This window comes from Pempheris klunzingeri, chromosome 13, assembly GCF_042242105.1.
Source record: "Pempheris klunzingeri isolate RE-2024b chromosome 13, fPemKlu1.hap1, whole genome shotgun sequence".
NCBI classification, from domain to species: domain Eukaryota; kingdom Metazoa; phylum Chordata; class Actinopteri; order Acropomatiformes; family Pempheridae; genus Pempheris; species Pempheris klunzingeri.
This window is the reverse complement of record NC_092024.1, coordinates 21,547,441-21,567,764: the sequence shown is the minus strand read 5'-3', so window position 1 is coordinate 21,567,764 and position 20,324 is coordinate 21,547,441. Positions and strand designations below refer to the sequence as shown.

General features: G+C 42.5%; 2 protein-coding genes across 3 annotated transcripts; both read right to left on the bottom strand.

The window, feature by feature from the left end:
- Positions 1-745: 745 nt before the first annotated feature.
- On the bottom strand, positions 746-5,195 carry ap5s1 (adaptor related protein complex 5 subunit sigma 1). The gene is made up of 3 exons (XM_070842583.1): positions 4,969-5,195; positions 3,180-3,471; positions 746-1,763 (listed from the first exon to the last, which is right to left on the bottom strand). Exons 1-3 carry the CDS (start codon positions 5,148-5,150, stop codon positions 1,635-1,637), a joined length of 603 nt encoding a protein of 200 aa, XP_070698684.1. The 5' UTR covers positions 5,151-5,195; the 3' UTR covers positions 746-1,634.
- Positions 5,196-11,524: 6,329 nt separating this feature from the next.
- On the bottom strand, positions 11,525-19,850 carry cdc25b (cell division cycle 25B). 2 transcript variants are annotated; one of them, XM_070842804.1, is made up of 16 exons: positions 19,172-19,850; positions 18,909-18,991; positions 18,318-18,369; positions 17,066-17,107; positions 16,914-16,947; positions 16,346-16,483; positions 15,924-16,043; positions 15,774-15,819; positions 15,682-15,728; positions 15,404-15,481; positions 14,820-15,008; positions 14,229-14,330; positions 14,077-14,139; positions 13,829-13,927; positions 13,367-13,612; positions 11,525-12,669 (listed from the first exon to the last, which is right to left on the bottom strand). In XM_070842804.1, exons 1-16 carry the CDS (start codon positions 19,384-19,386, stop codon positions 12,529-12,531), a joined length of 1,695 nt encoding a protein of 564 aa, XP_070698905.1. In that variant the 5' UTR covers positions 19,387-19,850; the 3' UTR covers positions 11,525-12,528. The 2 variants fall into 2 exon arrangements, with proteins under 2 accessions (XP_070698905.1, XP_070698904.1); XM_070842803.1 differs by having other exon boundaries at positions 15,682-15,819.
- Between the last annotated feature and the right edge of the window lie 474 nt (positions 19,851-20,324).

Genomic DNA, 20,324 nt, shown 5'->3' with positions numbered 1-20,324 from the left:
GAGAAACTCATACTGTTAAGACACTCAATGGCACAATGAAGCTCAAACAACCAGCAAAACAGTTTTCAGTGACACTTGAGGGTTTTGGACTGATCAGGAAAAAAATGGCCGGGTGCTGGTTTTACTCTCCCAGGTGTCCATATGACCCAGCAAACATATTTGATTTTCTACGAGCTTTGATTGGCTCCCCGACCTTGATGGATAAGCAGGAAAGATAATAGATGGCCTTTGTAACAGTCTCAACTCTTACAAAGGCGTGGAGATAATGACTACATGATGGTTACGTTACTTGTATGCATGAGTTGGTCCAGTTTATCCAAATAAAAAAGGCATTTCTCATCATTGGAACCATGAAAAAAAGCCCCAGACACAAACTACACTGAAGTAAAAGCAGGACATCCACACACAGTGCACAATAAAACCAGGTTTCTCTTTTAGAAACTTGTAGAAGTTGATTTCCTTCACTGTGGGCTGGGCCTCACAGGAACAACATCGCCCCCTGCTGGTCCCACACTGGGACTTCCTGGTTACCTGCTTCAGTTGTTTTATTCGGTTCGCAGGTGTTTTTATCCAGCTGATGTTGACTTTTGTATTTGTTATTCCCTGTGAGATGTACACAACCTCTAAATCCTCCTCTTGTGTGTTATATCATTTTTAATGAGTTCTCCCTGGTGCCTTGTTTTTAGAAAACGCACCGTGAGTCCTTGATCGCAGACTACACAAGTTTCAAAGAATACGCCTTGGGTAATGCTAAAAACTGTTTTATTTTTTAATACAGAAAAAAGGAGAAGATCAAAGCAATTGATGTTGGCATCCAGACATATTTTTCCCCCTCCTAACATCACCGTTCTGGTTTTAGATTTGGTTGCCAGAACAAAAACTGAGGTTAAGAGGCTTTTATGAGGCCAGGAGGAGGAGCAGGAGAGCGAGGCTTAATGGGGGGGGCCGCAGTCAGGGGGAACAACAGATGTTCACTAAACACAGAAATACATTTGTTATATGTTGTGTCTGGATGCTCCTGTGGTAGTTGTTTTTGTCGTTGTTCCCTGTTTTGTTCTGTATTCTGCGTGCCAACATCTCTCACTGTGGTTTTATAATACTTCCTGGCACTTTCATTGTCCTCAGCGTCTCAGAATTACGTACGTTTTGATTCAAAATGACATTGAGGTGCATTAAAGGGCAATAAAGCACTTAGCAATTAATTTCTACGACCAGAATTCACCAAAAAAATAGGTCACGTCTGGCTCCTTAAGGTCACATTGTGACATTTCAAGTATGGTGAATCAGATAAATAGCAGTCTATGACGAGCAGCTTTTAACTGGCCTCTTCAGCTGCACTCTTTTAATCTGCCACATTTTCCTTTCTCCTCCTCAGTTTGACAAACAGGATTTGAACTGAAGCCTCCCACACAGTAAACAGTCAACAGTGAGCTGCAAGTGGCTGAGGGAGATATTTACCACTCTGTGTGCTTACCACCTCATGCAATCTGAAACAGCAGCTGCCAGTAGCCTCTTCTTCTTCTTCTACGGCCGCAGAAATGCCACCGCAGGTAAACGGCAGCCAGCCAGCAGCTACAGATAGCTGTAATGAAGCTCAAAGTGGAAGCCGGGGCCGCACACTCTGCAGCCGCGGTTCACTTGGCCATGTAAGCCGCTACTTCCTTCTCCAGACTCTGGGCGAAGCGGTGGTTGAGGAAGAGGAGCTGGCCGTGAGGAAGCAGGCGGCTGAGCAGAGCATCGACGCGGTTGCTCCTCAGCAGGACCTGAAGGGAAAGTGTTGTTGGTGACGAGCCCGTGCAGACTTTTTAAAACGATCACAGTTAGTTACACATGGTAATAAAATCTAGTCGGCTGTAATCTGCTTTCATTACTGTTTTATTGCTGTTTGCATAACCTACAGTGAGTAGTTGCTGTTGAGCATGTGGCTCCACGCAGCAAGGAGGTAAACAGTTTGACTGAGCTGATTTCAGTCTAATGAGGCCTTTAAACATGTGCAGACACTGAAGGCTTTACTTGAATACAATATGCACCAAACTGAATCTTTGCTTTGTAATATTACATTTATTTTAACAGGCATTAACCAGCAAGTGGCACCGCAGCAGATAAACATGTCTCTGTCCGGGAAACTTTGCTCAAATAGTGTGTTTGCTGGGCACTATTTTCAGCAGCGGATTAATACGCATTTGCTGCTCTAGTGAGTTTTTCCAGTTTGTATGTGTGATTGAGTCGTAAGCGTCACGCACTGCGACGCCGTGGCTCTCTTGTGGGTTTTTAATAGTGACAAACGAGCTCTTTGGCACAGAGGGATACTTTGGATGCACAGATAATACTTGCTATTAGGATACAATCGTTGCTGGTTTAAGCCTTTTTCGTGGGATATTTGTTGAATATCACCAGATTTATCCATTAAGACCAGAATAAACATTGTGTTCCCGAATAGCACTGACAGAGCTAAACTCTCCAATTATAATTCTTTTCCTCCTCTAATCCCTGCTTCACAAACTGGCCAGCACTGAGATGAACAGACTTCCAGCTTGTTAAATCCGAGCGCAAACGCTTGGTACAAGAGAGACGGACTTTAATATTCAGCCAATGCCGTTAAACTACAAAAAAAACTTGTTTGTAGCCACTCAAATATTACCCACAAGCATGGGTTCTTATGGTGGGTGTTTTTATGCGTCAGCAGCTGTCTGAAGATCTCCAAAAGTCTCTGATTTATTTCATTTAAGCTCGATAAGAAGAACTAGAAGGACAATTTTTCCTTTGCTCAAAGTTTTGCCTCTGATTGGTTAGTCACAAGCTAGTCCCGCCCTAAAGCAGAGCCTGTGTTGTGGGCTGTTTTCCTCTAAATGGGACCATAATTTACTAAACGAACATCCTGCTGCGTTGAAGAAGACTTGAAACTCGTGACTGAGACCATAAACTCATGAGGAAAATGTTTACTGAGGTAATAACTCAAGTGAGAAGTCGGCTCATTTTCTCATAGACTTCCATACAATCTGACTTGTTTTCGACCCAGAAGCTACGTCCACCTCTTATATACAGGCTGCATAAAGTTGTTCTTTGCTCCTTCAATACTTTACTGCAAAGTGTAAAAGGAGTCCTGAATGTATAACACATACTGGAGCCCCGTCCTGAAAATGAAAACATGCCCGTCAGTGTTTGGCCTCGGTGCTCACCTCGCTGCCCGTCCCCAGCATGTGCAGATGCTCCAGGCAGTGTCGGGTCAGGTTGCGCAGGGTCCCCTCAGCCAGCAGGAGGTTCTCGTGGGGCTCACAAACCAGCGTGAAGCCCAAACTCTGGACGCCCAGCCACAGAGCGCTCATCTCCTCAGAGAAGGGGTCTCCAGCTCTCAGACGCACCACTCCGCTGTCGGCCTCCTGCAGGGCCAGCGCCTCCTCGCCGGGCACCGTCTCTACCAGCAGCCGACCTGAAGCCTCCCGGGACAGAGAGACAGCGCTGCGGACCTGTCTGGGTCACAGGGGGTCAGTGGGACGTGTTTAGACGGGTTTTAAATCACCATCAGAATCTTTATCATTACTAAGATTAAAGCAGCTAATGCTAATTCTCATTATTCATTCATCTTTGCTTGTACTCCATCATTTGTGTGTGTTTTAAGTTAAATATAAAGACTAATTCCCATCTTAAATCACCAGAGCGATGCCAAGTGGTGTCTGAACACTGGAGGATGAAATCAAATGAAGCAAAGCAAGCAAATATTTTATTTTAGAACTTGTCAGTCAAGCAGCCACATGGCCAGCTTTTGAAACTGGGACAAAGCTTTTCTACTTCTGATCTCCAAACAGTGCTCGATACAGCATTTCAACATTAATGAATCCTTGTTTATTCTGACACATCACTATCACTGAGGCCTTTTACAGAAAGCTTTCTGCGTCTAGTTTTTCCTTCGTGCTGCAAGATGAGAAGAGCTCCTGAATGATTGGTGTTTGTTCATATACAAAAAAAAAATAAATATGTCATTACTTGACATGCAGTAGAAGAACAGTGCCGTCATTCTTATCCACGGTGGAGAGAGAGAGAGAGAGAGAAAATTTTCTTTTGACGGTGATAATCAGTAGTTGTCATGTAGGAGAAGAGAAAATTACACAAATACTCGGTGAAAGAAACCCTCATTTATGGAAAACAAATTAGACGAGTACAGAGAAGAGTGACAGGCCTCTCTGATGACTTTTACATTGTGTGCTGTCAGGAAAGCATCCACACAGAAGAGTGGATGCATTCTGGTAAAAACACACAGGAAGAGGGTGCTGTTGTTTTGTTAGATGTGCAGTATATAGAGACGACAGGCGGTTAAAAAAAAAGCCAAAAATATATCATATACATATAGAGCAACATCAAGAAGAAGGACAGAGACAAGAGCAGCACAGGGAGTACTGGGGTTTATGGGAAATGTGGTCTCAACAAGGAGAAACACAAGCATTAGGATTAAAAGGGCCCATTCAAATAACCACAAGTGTAGTTAAATCAAGGAGGATTATCACAGGTCACTGGGAAACCTTCCATGCAGCGTGATCTGAAATAGCTCACAGGACACCAAACTGCAGCTTAACTACCAAAGTGGTGCACTGGAGAGAGACGCTGCAGACAAAGTGTGATTGAAGTGCACTGTGGGACATGTTTGCTTACTAACCAGCTGTCATATGGAGCCTCATTTAAGTGCTGGGGACATTTAATGGGGGTGATGGGACCAATAATCTCCACTATGTTCTCATTTGATCCCAGTGCTAATAACGAGGGACCTCAGATCAGTTCTCAGGGAAATGCTGATGTTGGGAAAGAAGTTTTGGACTGACAACAGGGGAGTTTAAATCTGTTAGATTATTGAGGACATGACAGGAGTAATATAGATATATATAACAATTCTCAAGCCAGTTCTGTAACTTAAGTGTAGTTATAGATTAAAGAGGCTAACTAATAACCTTAAACCTGACTTTTAAATCACCTCACCTTGCTACAACAGCTGTTTTCTCTTTCTGCACCAGCCGTCTCTCCTCCGGGCTGAGCTCTCGCTGCTGGCCGGACAACATGCCCTCATCTGGGCCGAAAACCCGGGAGTAAAGCACCCGGACCTCCCCGGCACCGAGAGCACTGACCGGACACACGGTGTGGATCAGGAAACAGCGAACCATGCTGTTATATGTGGACTTGAAACGCCAAAAAGTCGCTTATTTCTCACAGAGAAATTTTATTCCGCATCGTAATGTTTCTACTGATTAGCCACTTCCGCGTTGGTCAGCTGACCTCTCTCGGCTACCGTTGCTTTTCGCGCTTTTGACCACCAGATGGCGCTCAAAGCCTGTTTTATATTATATTATATTATATTATATTATATTATATTATATTATATTATATTATATTATATTATATTATATTATATTATATTATAACTATTGTATTACTGTGTATATAATGTTTCTGTTTATGTATGTTTATTATCTCTGGAGCTGCCATAACAGTGTATTTTCCCCCACTGTGGGGATCAATAAAAGAATTAAAAAAAATGTTTTTTAAAAGTTTATCTTTATCTTAACAAACTGCTGGATACATTGATTAATTGTTTAGTTTGTAAAATGTCAGAAAATAGTGGAAAATCCCAGCAGTCGCTGTCCCAATTGCTAATATTGTATGACAAACAGCCAAAAAAGCTAAATATATTTAATGTACCATAACAGTATACGTAGAAAATATTGCTTTTGAGCAACTGGAACCCCTGTTTTTTCTTTTCACTGAAACAGCGCACTAGTACTTGAGTAGTGTAGATGTGGATGGAAGCAGGAGTGAGAGACAGAAGGAGGTTGCAGGGAGGTTGAATGAGATCAGAGTGTTTTCAGGGGTCTCAGCAGACAAACAGAGGCAGCTGTTAATCCAACAGCTGCTGCTGGTCACGCTTCTTTACACTGAGAGGCCCTGCTCAGAGTGTGTGTGTGTGTGTGTGTGTGTGTGTGTGTGAAGAAGTGGTGGAGTGAAAAGAAAGAGAACATTCACTCAGCTTTGTTAACGTCCACTCCACTGCCCTGTTAACCTCCTCGCCCTCCGCCCTGCACGGTCCTGCTGAGACTGACACACAGTGTAACAAGACCCGAGGACGTGATGCTTCTTGTTATTTGTGGGATTTCATCGTTGTGGGGAATGAAGACCTTCCTTTTCTGGTGTCCTGCTCTGCTTGTGCCATTGTTATTGCTGAATAAACTGGGTGACAGCAGCAACACGAAAAAACAGAATATCTCACTAAACTATTGGGTGAATTGTTATTACATTTTGTAGAGACATTCATGGTTCCAAGAGGCTGAATCCAAATCATTTTGTTGAAAGTTTTTACTTATGCTGGGAAATACTTGGCACAAAATGCTACACACACTTTCATGGCTCTCAGAGGATGAATCCTAATGACTTTGGTGACCCCTTGACTTTTCCTTCAGCAGCATCTTCAGATCTAAACCTCCCAAAAGAATCCTACATTCAGCCTTGCCTTGACTTAATTTGTTTCCCGGAGGAGAATTGGAGTTTCTCCAGGACTAATGAAGGCTTAAATTGAACCCCCGAGGAGCCAAAATTAACTTGAAACTAATGTTGTCGGTCTTGTTCGAAGTATTCACTTATCCAGTGAAATGGTGTACTACTCCTTTAACCCCTTGAAGGTCCTCAGAAATAATCACGTTAAAGATCCTTACACACATAAATGTGTATGCATAAAAACAAGCCATAAAAATGTTAAAAATCTTTCTTTTTTTTAAATTTTTTTTAAATAGTTTTTTAGACCAGCATCAGCCCTAATCATACATATCAAATTTTAATTCGTTTTTTAAAAAATTAACCCTTAAATTGCCATGTTTTTGTCATGATGCGCATCATTTTATGGTCTAAAATACACAAAAAATACATGAAAAAAATTGAGAACTCTGAAAAATTCACCATCTTGCAAAATTATAAGCAATATGCATGAAAAACTGATAAAATATGCTAAAAATAAAAATCATAACACACTAGAAAGTGCTGAAGACCCTCAAAGGGTTAAACATTAAGCTCAAGCGCCACCATGATTTATACTCTGATCTGGAAAGCAACAGTTGGTGTTCAGCCTGGTTATATGAGGCATTTCACCTGCTAAGATGTGGAGGAGGAGCGTTTCTGCAACACCCACACTGTGTAATTATTAGCCCAGAGCAGCTTCCAGGTATTATGCTCCAATTATAAAGAAGTGAGTGAGAGGGATCACTGCAGGTAATAATTAGCTAAAATCAGTGTGAAGACTCAACCTGAAAGTGACGCCACATTTCTTCAGTGAAATTAGAAGTATTTATTTAAGTAAAAGTACTAATACAACACTGTGAAAATAAAAAAGTTCTGCATTCACGGCTTCACTTAAGTCAAAGTATGTGAGTACTATCAGCAAAACGTACTTGCTGATTTAAAAGTGTTGCAGTGAAATGTTCCACGTCAGTGTTTCCTGTTACATCTGTTGTTTCTGCTTTGTTAATGCGAATGTTTTAACAGCTAATACTGTTAAACCTACAGCACTGCATCATGGTCTTTAAGATCACCAAGCTTGAAGCTTCATTGTCCAGAACCACTATCTCTAAAAAGTCAAAAAAAAAATAGCCTGTTTTCACATCTGTGATGATGTATTTTCCTGCTAAATCAAGTTTTTTTGTTGTTTTTTTTACATAATTTATCTATTTTAAGAGGTTGGAGAATTATCTGAACTTATAAAGGAACATATGATCCAAACACTCAAATTTAAACTCACTTCAAACATAAATGGAGATACAGTACATGGTTTTAGCAAACAGGAATGGTGTGAAAAATGTATAATTTGAGGAGTAGTAGTAGAGAATAGTTGCAGTATAAAGCTGCATGAACTGCAAGTCCTCCAGTAAAAGACAAGGACCTGGAAATTGTACACACATAGATTTCTTATATGAAGCTTCACTACAATGAGCTGATCACATTTTCTATATAGAGCCGAATTTTCAAAGCAGTGTGAATACTTTTGACCACAAGAAAGGTCTCAGCAAGTTTCAGTGTTTCTTGATCTATGAGTCACATTTCCCCATGAAACAAGCAGCTGAATCAGAACAACAACAGGATGTACGAGCCGGTTATGTGAACCAATGATGGCCAGGCCTGCGAGTTTGAAATAAAGGAAGCTAAAGACGACGTCCGACAGGCAGCGAGAGGAGCTTTTTGTCTGTTCTGCATCTGCAGCAGGAGAAAATGGACACTTCCTTAATTTATGGCGAAATCATCTCAGCCTGCAGAGGATGTGCAGAAATGCATGAGCAAGAGAAGCCAAATCTTTACTGAAAGCTTGTTTATCGGCTTCTGCTCCTCAGTGACCTTCAAAAGGGCGAGTTTGCCTAAAATAAAGAACCCACAGTCCCCACCCTTCCTGTGAAACCACAGTGTTATGCTCCGTGTTTCACCGCCCCCGTCAGGTACCTTGTTTTATGGGCTGGTTTGTCAGTTTGTCGTCAGTGTCAACAGGTCAGAGCAAACAGGGGTTTAAAGGTGACACCCAGACCGGAGCTTTGTGTGAGGGCACCTTTGATCGGGCCTGCGTCTGCCTGCAGGGCCCCCAGATAGAGCAGGCCGGGGTACAGAGGTGGATTCACAGAGGAGAGATGGCGAGAGGAAAGGCGAGGCAGTTTTCAGAGCAGCTCTGCAGGGGGCCGCTGAGGTGCAGCTCCGTGTTGCTGCTGTGATGACTGACAGACAGGAAGACACGTGGATTTGTAACTCAGATCATTCACTTGTAACCATCATCCACTGCAGAGATAGCAACCTGTTTTCCTTGTGACTCCTCATCTCAGGGTGAACATCTCTGAGCCTGTTTGAACTGGAGGTGGTGACACCTTTCACATGACAAGCAGCGACTTGCGTCACGTTTGATGGTAAAATGTGCAAAAATAAACATCACTGCATGTAGCAGATTTGAGCTTTTTCACGATTTGCCACAGCAATGATATTATAACTCCCATTTTCTGGAGGCACAGGAAGGGTTAAAGTTGAATTAAGAGAACAGCACACATATTGGTAAAGTAAATATGAAGCTATGAGGCCAGTTAGCTTAGCTTTGCTTGGCATAGCATACAAACTCCAATCAGGTGGCACAGCTCTGTCTTGAGGCAGCAAAGCCTCCCCACTGGCACTTCTTATTAACAGTTATACGTGGTTTGTTTAATATGTGCGAAGAACAAAAGTGTTTTCTGCATTTAACCGCTCTTGTCACTTGAATCACAAGCACAGGACTGCATACAGATTTAACTGAGTCAACTTTATGAGTGGAACATGTAATAAACAAGAGTTTAGGATCCTGGTCTGGCTTCTCACTGCGGCACTTAAGACAGCCAGAGCTTAGTATCCAAAACCATTCATAGTTGTTATTTTATAGATGATGATTTTAGGATTAGAAGTCTCCTGAATGCTTACAAAACACACATGACAAAACAAGCACACTTTGTTAATCTACCCCAAAAAAATATTCCAGGTTTTGCTAGATTTTGAGTTCCTCCTTTCTTTGCTGAATCTCCTGCCCCTTAATAGATGAGTCCAGTTGTAAAGTCTGTGTCTGTGTTCTTCAGGGGAACCTGCCAAAGACTCATCTACATGTTAAAACCAACTTTTGAGGTGGGAAATGCAGCTTGTCTTGAAAGGCTCCTACAAGTGTTGCATTATGTATGGCTCGTGGAAAGGTGGGAGGCCCCTTAAACCTCTGTGACTGGCCAATTAGTCGTCTTTCTCAGACAAAGGTGGCAGCTTTATATGAATGGAAGAGACCCGCTGACAAATACATGTCAAGATCGCTGAAACAAAGATGAGCCTTTCCTTTTTCCACATCTAAATTTAGTCTTTACTATATTTACTATGCTTATTTCCATGGTTTAGGGAAGAATTAAAGCATCTTCAGTTAAGTTGGAGTTGCACAAGACAGCAAACAGACACTTGTTTCAGTTTACAGACTGTTGGTCTTCAGAGCTCAATCGGTGGAATGCAAACAAAGGCCTGCCCTCTCTTTCCCATGCTCAAATGGCCGCGGGGAAACTGCCTGATTTCAAACTTTGGTGAAGTGCCAGAGGGGAGGGTGTTGGACTTCTATAACCTCTCCGCCACATCAGTCACGTGTTTACAGCACGTGGTGGCTCAGATTTTTTTTCCCCCTCCTGCAACAGAACTGCTGGCCTCCTGTCAGGACACGTCAGGGGATCGGCCGGCTGCCAGGCACTGCCTCCACACGACCACTCCCCTCTGCATGCAGGAATGTGTTTATGTATGCATGGGCACGTGCTGCTGCACAGACGCCACTCCCAAGGTCGGCCAGAGAGGGAGAATTTGAAAAAACAGGAACTGCTGTGTGCAGGAAAACGTGTTTCCCTGCCACATGCAGAAGAGAAGACCAAACAAAACAGCAGATGTGCTAATATTAGAGTTTATACGAAGTCGTGTTTGTTTTGACTGAATCCTGCACACTGAGGTGCCTTCAGCAGGTTCAGTTATCTGGGTTAAAAGGGCTCGACCAGACTATTTTATCAAATATATTCTCATTTGTCTATAAAATGTCAGAAAATAATGAGAAATGCTCGTTACAAGTTCCCAAAGCGACAAAGTTGCTTGTTTAAAAGGCTGAAATGTTTCAAAGATACTGTATTTACAATATTAAACAGAGAGACAATTCTCACAGACGCTGAAACCAGAAAATGTTTGGCATTTTGCATAATGAATCAATTAGATATTAATGGAAATTGACTTTGATTGACTTGTTTTAAATCATTAGATAAGCATCCATGTCCATATTAAACACATAAGTCTATCCAAATGAGCAGCACATGTGGTGCCATCACTGATCTGTGTAGTGTTTGTTCACACATCCAGCAAAAGGTTGGGTTAAAGAATTAGCATTGCTACATTTTAACATGAAGTCTCCAAGCTGAGGACCGTATTGTGTCATTGCTATAGTTATAGTTTTGTACTGCAGATACACTTAAAATGACAGTGACTGTAGTGCAGGATTTGGCAAATGGGGCTAATTTCAAAATGCAGCCCTGGTTTTAAGTTATCCAATTTAAGCCAGTCAACTCATTTCTTAACCCGAGTGTGGAGCTAAATCTTACAGTATGTGTCAGTATACATGGTCTGTAACCTCAGTACTTTCTCAATGACAAAAGTGTGTCAAGTATAGAAAGTTGATATTGAAAAAGCCACATCAGATTCTCTCGTTTACGTTTTGAGAAGTAGTATTTTAAAACATCAGCCAATTTAGGATTTGCTGTGTGCTTGCAGAGCTGCAGGCATTTGCACCTCAAATGTTGTCTAAAGCTTCTGATAAATGTGAGAAAAGTGAGTGTTTGCACAAAATCATGTTTATATTTCTTAAGGTATTGGGAAAAAGAAAATATCCGTAGAGAAACTCTTTTTCTTAATATTGAGAAGGTTCAGTCCTGTGTACGACTACACTCACAGCAAAAGAATGAAATTCTGGTGATATTGAAAACAACGATACTGTACATCACATTTAAACACACATCGGCTCTTTATTTCAGCAGCTCCCCCACGAGCCTGTACCAAAATATTTAACCCGCCCCGCTCATTATAGTCCGACATCATTAGCTCTGCAGAGGGGAAGACGTTACATCTCAAAAATATAAAGGAATCAAAGCAAAACAAAGAACGTTTTTCTTAGATAAAAAAAAATCCTCTCGCACTTGCTGACCTGCAGCATTAGAAAAATCTCACTGCGAAGTTAACAGGTAGTTGGTTTGCTTTGGCATCTTCAGGCTGAGAGAAAAAAAAACAAAACAAAAAAAAACAAGTATTGCAACTGATCAGTAAGGAGGAAAAAAAAGCTCTGCATTAATTTTTGTACTTTACAGGTCATTAAAATATCCAATTTTCCTTTTGGGATGCCAAGAGAAAGGTTCAGCAAATAAAACATGTAACTGGGGTAAACATTTCATTAAAAAAAAAAAATTATATAAAAAGCAGTATATAAAAATAAAAAAAAAGAAAAAGCACCTCACCAATTCAAGGTATTTAAATTAAGTGCTTAAATAAGGTGGGACATGACAAATGCAAAATAAAAACAAAAACATCAAGAGGAGAGACTGAAAGATAAACTTCAGGCACAGCAGTGTTGTTGTGATATTATTGCAATCTGGCAGTAATTTGTGCTGCGAATGCCAGTTAATTTAAAATAAAGGTAAAACAGGCAGTAGGTCCAAGTGGTGTTTAAAAATGGCTGCTTCAGATCACCACAGTGAAATCTGCACCTCAGCGGCTTCTTGGCTCGAGCATTCATCATGTCACATCTTTTCCTCTTTAAATTTGCATAAATAACTAACTTTGCTATAGTTAAATGAAACTTTGAGACTTAAGAAGATCCTCTTCGGTTGGTTCCCAAAAGGAATTTCCTCATTGGTGGGGCGAGGCCTCAGGCTGTGAGCGGAGTGTGTGCTCAGTCCGTTAGGGGGAGGCAGTGTGTTTCAGAGGCAGTTTGAGAGGACGAGGGGGCGCTCACAGCTTCTTCAGTCGGCTGTACATGTCCCGCTTGCTGCGCTCCCCGGCCCAGGTGCGGCTCTTGAGGCGAAACTTCCTCAGGTCCTCCTTGAAGTCCTCGTGGTGCATGGGCCGGTAGGACTCAGGTTCACATTGCGACTGCACAGAGAGAGAACAAGACGAGTTCACAGCACTGAAGAGCCATCAGAGGGTTTCATTCAACAGTCACAATGTGGGACAACTTCTCATTAAAAATGTTAAAAAGGAGGGGAAATAGGTGAGATAAAAAAAAAGGGGCTCAAGGCCACGACAGAATCAGCATGTTCATGGTCTTACAAGTTCAGAAAAAGCTGAGCCAAGTGCATTATTTTTATATTACACAGTTGTGACTCTAGTCTGTTATTCCTGTATAGCAGACCGCTGCTGAGGATGCAGCTCTAATAGTGGAAACAATGAATTCATTTAAAATCAGCATTTTGTGTCAAACTATAGATTCCTCTAGTACAAAGCTGTGAAATGAGGGATATTGTACAGCGAGCGGAGGTCATCCTTATCCTCACCGCTTCAGTTGGTTTTGTAATAACAACCAGCTTGCTGTACATTATCAGTTGCATAGTGTGTTGCTTTAACGGGATGCCCGACTATTTGTGTGTTGCCCAAAATACAAAGCCTCATCTGTCAGTGACACATGATCATAAGACAAGCGTTCAGTTCACTGATACGACTGAAATCACCAAACAGCTACTGGACGGCTGGTGTTGAGATCCATTTGTCAACAACAGAGTTTGACGGAGTTCGTTAAAGCTCAATTAGCAGACAAAGAATCAGCTTAAGAAGAATCTAAAACGACAGTGACCTGGAAATGAGGGAAGAATTCTTTGTATCCGCCCTTGAGGATGTAGAGCTCGGGGTAGTGGAGTTTGGGATAGTCGTTCATGGCGCGGTCTCGCTCCCTGACGAAGCGGCACATTCGCGGGCCGCGCTCCGACGAGAACTCGCAGTGGAAGATGATGACGACGCGCTTGTCCGGGCAGGACGGGATGATTGGCATTTTGAGAAGGTACTCCTCCACCTGGTCCTCCTGGTGCAGGTTCAGGCCTCCCTGAGATGACGAAAAGAGACCCAACGGCTTAATTCATACAGGAAGTGACCCTGAGGCAGAAATGCTTTTAATTTTAAATAAAACTCTGAACTACAGAGACGAAGACAATTACGTAGAAGAAGTACTGTCAAACTGAAGTAATGTCCGCTTCTACATACTTCTGAATGAATTGAACATTTAATTGTCTGATTTTTATGCTTTGAGCTTCTCGCTCACCTTGATGTGTCCTCCTTCAAACTCGTAGGGGTAGCGGCAGTCGATGACGATGACTCGCTCGACTAGATGATTAAACTGGCCAGACAGAGCTGCCACCATCTGAGGACAACAAAGAGCACAATTCAATGTGAATTTTTTTATTTTATTTATTTTTTTAAAAAAGAAGTTACTTCTACCACTTGCGATTACTTTTCTTCATATTTGTTGCATTTGATAGATACACACAGAGCAAGAGAGCCTCCACTCACCGTTTCTGAGGTAATGTACTTGAGGTCTTGATGTTTGCCATCCACTGTGGGCAGCACAAAAGGCTAAAGGGGCAAAAAACAGAAAATAGGATCAGAGGAGTAATTTCACACAATTAAGTTATTAGTGTAAGAAACACGTCATTCTTTGTTACCTTGGTGAAATCTCCTATTAGCTCAGAGCCATCCTCATGATCCAGCAGCCTCTCGATGTCTGTGTTGCAGCAGGACTTGGACCTCTGGAGCAGCGAGCAGCCCTGAAGGGAGACAGGGGAGGGGGCGGGGGGGGAGAGACTTAAAGAGGCAGTCATGGAGAAAATTGGGCAATTTGAGATCGTCTGTAAATCCGGCGACAATAGCCAGTCAGCTTAAGTGGGTGTTTCAGAAGCCATTCCTCCGCATCCACTGAGGAGGTAACAGGTGGTGAGGTAAATACCGACCAACAGGTTCGAGCTTTTGTCTAACCTGATCACTTTTTGCATGCCAAAGGCGATCAAATGATCTAGTTGCTCCAAGGTGTGACCGACTCAAAGAGAGACAGTTTCTCACTTCTTTCTGAAAAACATTTAAGTGTGACCTGACACCAGGGTTCACAAGACTGTTTTCAGCTTGTTGCTACCAAGTTTAGACCTGATGCTTACAGGGAAGAATAACTAATCACTGAACACAGTAAAGGATTGAATCTGGTCTTCGTTGACGTTTATCCACAGCCCTGTTACCATCACATGAGTGACTGAATGACTCACCAGTCTTGGGGATTCAGGGTTCTGTTCCAGGGTGGTGACCTGGGTTCCTGCCAGGCTGCGTCGCCTCTTCACCCTCACAGGCGTGTTTTCATCTCCGGGGCAATCGGGGCGCTTCACAGAGGGACGGGACACTGGACTGGGCATGGAGGGGGAGCGAAACAGGCTCCGCGGCCGGCAGCGAATCACAGGCTGAAGGAGACAAAAATGATTAAAGTTACACGCCATTTACATTTTGTGATCTTAGGTGTTCATCATACTGTATTTATTAGGTCCCATCAGCCGGGCAGAAACGCTTTGTTTCAGTGCAGATTGAGATGATATAAAAAAAGACTTCTACTTTCTTTGAGGGGCAAAAGAAAACGTTCATTTCAGCTTCTGTAGCCACGTTATGAACTGTGGCACGGGCAACATCTTTGTCCTACATAAGACGTTACATCATCTTAGATTTCCACTGATCTTACAAATTATACAGCAAAGCAAGCACTCATTCATTACTGCTGCTAAAGTCTCACCGCTTTGCTCCTGTAATCATTCACATTTAGATAAATTCAACAAAGCTTTTGTTCTCTAGCAGACAAACTTACAGAGTCTTCTCCTGTGCTGTCGGCCACCAGTGGGGCAGTGAGCAAGCTGGCCATTCCCATCGGCATCCCAGAGTCATTCTGTGGGTGAGAGGGAGAATTTATGACCTACAGACAGATAACAGTGAAATCATGTGGCTCTTAAATTAAAACTGATCCTCTGAATCCCCAGAAAATCTCTGGGTTTTATATTCACATCTTACAAGCAGACGGTCTGTAATGAAACCCCTTCAACTAATCCATAATTTGAGTGGCTGTGACTGCAAGCGACGGGGCCTCACCTCCATGTTGTCATCTAGTACTTCCAGGAAGCCGTCGTCCTCGTCGTCGTTGAGAGAGGAAGTGCGGGAGGAGCGTCCCAGGAAGATGGGGCTGGAGTCGTAAAAGTCAAGCTGCTGGATTGGAGGAGGCGAGGAAAACTGGACATAGAAAGAAAAAAAACGATAAGAAGCGTAAGCATCCCTGTAGAACTGCGTCACTTTGTGCACAAAGAGCGCTGCCATGTCTTCTAGTGTTCACATACCATGAGGGCCGGTGCAGAGCTGGGACGGCAGGCAAACGCGTCCTTTGACTGGCTGCTGTTGAAGGAGCGCCCGCGACACCGAGACGCCGGCTTGGTTGGTTTCTTGAACTCAAAGCCCTCCTGAAAATTGGAACAGATTTTGAGGAGTGAATCAGTGCTTGGTACTTACATTTACAGACAATACTCAAGGAAATCAACCCCCCTCAAACCTTTTCTAAATCAAATGCTGGGTTAAATGCCCGATATTAAAACCAATATTATATCAATAATAACATAAAATGCAATGGTTGGCTACATTTTAATGATGCCTTCATCATAGCAACAAATCAGCTATCTAAGCATTACTGAAATTCTAAAGGCAGCTACTGTATCTAACCAGCCAACAGGCCAGGTAACACTGTAGGGTCTCCTGTGGGTTTTACCTCTGGCATGTTCTCCTTGTTGTCTCGCTGAGAAGTGGAGCAGGCGCTTATCTGCGAGGGTGGTTGGCCGAATATTCCATAGCGGTGAGAGTCCGTTTCCTGTCCTTTCATAGATGGACTGAAACTCTGGAGGTGGAGCTGAGGGGGACAAGAGGGATCCAGTCAGCAACTGTAAACAAGCCTTCTGTGGTGGGTTTACTCTGGTGGAGCGTTGAGGTCATCAAATATGAAAAACTGCCCTCAAGACAAAATGTTGTTACCCACACCTAGCACCTAACACCTTTTTTTTTTTAAATTGCGAGGAATTAAATTAAAATTTGGATTCTTTTAAAACTCCATTTTGCTTTCCTCTATTCTCCTTTTGCTTCTGTGTTTTATGACCGTTTTACTTTATATGACTTTAAATATTTTGAGATGGGATTATTTGTGGTTTATGGAAGATTGTTGAAGAAGTTTCTTGGCTAATGTTGACAGATCTATAAGAATGTAGCCTGCTTTAGACTTAATCTGACAAATTAAAGCAAGACATGCAGGACGATAAACAAAAAGACAGGACAAATCTGCTTACTGGCAATGAGTTGATTCTTCGAATTGGCATCTTCCTATATTAGGAGAGAAGAAGGAATTCCAGTCAGTGAGGCAAATCAAACCAGACAGTCTTAGTTTAAGGAATAAAATACAATATTCTTCAAATTAAAAGAGGCAAAGAAAGCAACTTACTCATTGACGATTCTGCTTGACTGTTGAATGGCCTTTTCAAATCTGTAACAGAAAACATGAGATGAGTTAATCATCATTTGATTGTTTTGGTTAAATAACGACTAATTATTTCAGCCCTAACAAAATATGACATCTTAATAAAACCTGCCTGAAGGCTTGAAGACCTTCGTCAGTCAAGAAACACCTGGTGCTCATAAACTACAAAAGACAAAGACTCTGGAGCTCCTTTGAGAGAGCGAGAGGAACAGTTGGACTAGAGGAAGTTTGATCAATGCATGGAGGCAAGAGGTAGTCTTTGCATTGGAGTGATGCCCACCTGTATGCTAAGTGAGCAGAGAGCTCGGTGTGGGGGAGGGAGGGCAGGAGGAGGGCTGCAGAGATCAGCTAATCTACCATATGCCTGCTGGAGCCAACGCCGCCAACCCCTTTTCTGCAAGAGCCCTTTGTTTGTCGAAGAGCGAGCGTGTCCCATTCAATGTAGACCACAGGAAGGGGGGGGCAGTTGTTCTCTGGGGGTGCCCTCATTTCAATTGCCATGTCACAGAAAAAACTCCAGCCCCCCCATTTCCTACTGAAATAACAGTGCATAGGAAGAGTGTGCCAAAACCCAGAGGGGGTGGGCTATCACTAAACCCAAGCGCAGGCACGTCCTCCCCCAACCTGAAAAACTCCTAGCAACCAAGCAGCTGTAAAGGAGGTGAATGAGCTCTTGAGGACCAAATGCTGCTGTAAAGGAACTCGCACATTAGGCGGCGGCAGATGTCTGCAGAGACTCGCCCAAATGAGAATTAAGAAAACGGGCCACCCAAGATTAGCAAGCTGAGGATATGCTGACAAATTGGTTAAGATAACAAAGCTGGTCTGCTCTAGAGTTTCCAGCAAGAGTAAAAACTCCTTGTGATGAATACAAACAAGTCTTAATATTTCATCTTGTCCCGAGTGATGGCAAACTGATCCAGTTAAAATGGTCAACAACTGTCAGCTGAATTTGTAACATTGCTCGTCTTTATCACTTAACTTAAAGAAAGTTAAGCTCACATGCCCCTCTCAGCTTATCTTCTTAGGAAGTGAGTGAAGGCATCATGTTAAAGCCAACGGTAAAAACAATAATCCTACAGATGAGAAATGGTACTCGTCTCAGCTGAGGACAAGCAGGGGGGGTGGGGGGCAACTAACTGGGGTAAGCAGAGGGGCTCATCATCCCAGGCTGATTGATTTGAGCAGACATGCGGGGGGGGACAGTGCAACTTACGTGTCCTCCATTTCAATGGCATCCATGGGGCTCGGGGGATCCATGCCGAGGCCTGAATGAAGAGATTTGTGTCACAGATCAATACAAGCATCAGGTGGTATCGCACATGATAGGAAACTGGCACCAACAAGTAGCTGAATGCCAGTGGCTTAGGACTGTGAATTCTGCATCAGTTTACCCAGAGCTTAACAAATGATTAGGATTCAATTTGTAAAAAAGGAGGTACGTGTGAGTGCATAAATATAAATATGGCTGCACCGATTTGTCTCAAAAAATGTCTTGTGACTAGTTATTTCCAAATATTTATCACATAAGACTAAAAACAGCAAATCTTCATGAATGAAACCTTGGGTACAGGATATTTGCAATTGTCCTGTTAATTTTCCAAGCAAAATTGCCAAAATAATTTCTTTTGATTCATTTATTATTAACTGTTGCAGTTCTAAAAACCGACCATTAACACTACTCATTATCACATGAACTCATGAGTGAAATCAGACGCAAGACATGTACATTAGGCCCTCGAGCATCAATTCTAATAGCAATCAATCAGCACAGACAATAGGTTTTTTCTGGGGGGGGGGGGCTCACCAGCATCAGATGAGACGTCTGAGGCAAAGGAGGGAACCTTCTCAAGGGGTGCATGCTTTCTCCTTTTCGGGGTATCATACTGGCTGTGTGTGGGGGGAAAATATAACAATAGGGAAATCAGTAATGTTGTCATCAAACCAGACTTTACATGCCACAAGAGACTTAGGATAAATGAAGGCTTTGTCCATGGCTTGCAAAAAAACAGCAGCTTTATGCACAAGTTTGTTTGCATTAAATAGAAACACATACAATTTTGATAATACCTTCCGAGTCCAGCTAAATTGTTCATGTCCAGAGCCAGATTGGTGACAGGAGACAGCACAGTCGCTGGTCCCGGGGAGAACAGGTCCCTGCAGTGCGTGTTCTTTGTGCTTAGCTCGGGCAGAGAGAGCGAGGAAAGCCCGGGGATCCCGTCGGGCCTTCTTTTCAAAACGGTGCTTACGGGGCTGGTGCTGCCAAAATGAGTGATTGACTCCATCTTTAGTTGTTCAATTTCAATAAATCCCGCAGGCGCCGTTGCTCTTGTGGTAGATTTGTTTGAATTTCGAGTCGAAAAGTGGGAATTAGCAAGACGGTCCAAACTTCAAGCTAACCCGGAAGCTAAACAGTTAGCTTGCGACAATTTAGGAAAACATTTCCAAACACACGATCCGAAACACCGGCTGGAAGTGACTCGGCAGTCCCGTGTGGAGTAAAACCTTGATTCAGTCTTGTTAAATTACTAAAGCCACATAGCTGGTGTTTGCTGGTGAGCTGTAGGACAGCGTACTCTCTCTGTGACAGCCCCTGGTTTCTGAGAACAAGAGACTGGAGCTGCTCGTATTTATGTTCAAAATAGAAGCTCAGGAGCGGCAATCTTTCAGCCAATCAGCGCTGGGGTTGCATCCCCTTGACCAATCAGAGAGCTGAACGTCACTTAGCTGTTGTCCTCTCACCGGAAGAAGGATGTGACACAATCCTTCAAACTTTTTTCATCTTTTTCTAACTTATCTTTTGTTCTCAGACTCTCAACTGTGGGCTCACACTTTTTTTTTTTTTTTATCAATAAACATACTATACTATTTATGTTTTAGTCATAAGCATTTAGCTTGTAGAGGCTGTTTTACTTTGTTATTATTTTTAATTCTTTATTTGGAAAAGATGAGCAAAATAGAACTTTGAACAACAAAAATCTCTTAAATTACAAAATGGCTTCCTTCCAATGCTGCATGTCCATGAATAAAACCAACTTATAAGTTAACAAATAAGCACATTTAACAGAGGTTCAACTGATTCACACGAGCAGAAATCAAAGAAGTAATGTATGATTGTGCTGCATAATTCTTACGATAGATAGATAGATAGATAGATAGATAGATAGATAGATAGATAGATAGATAGATAGATAGATAGATAGATAGATAGATAGATAGATAG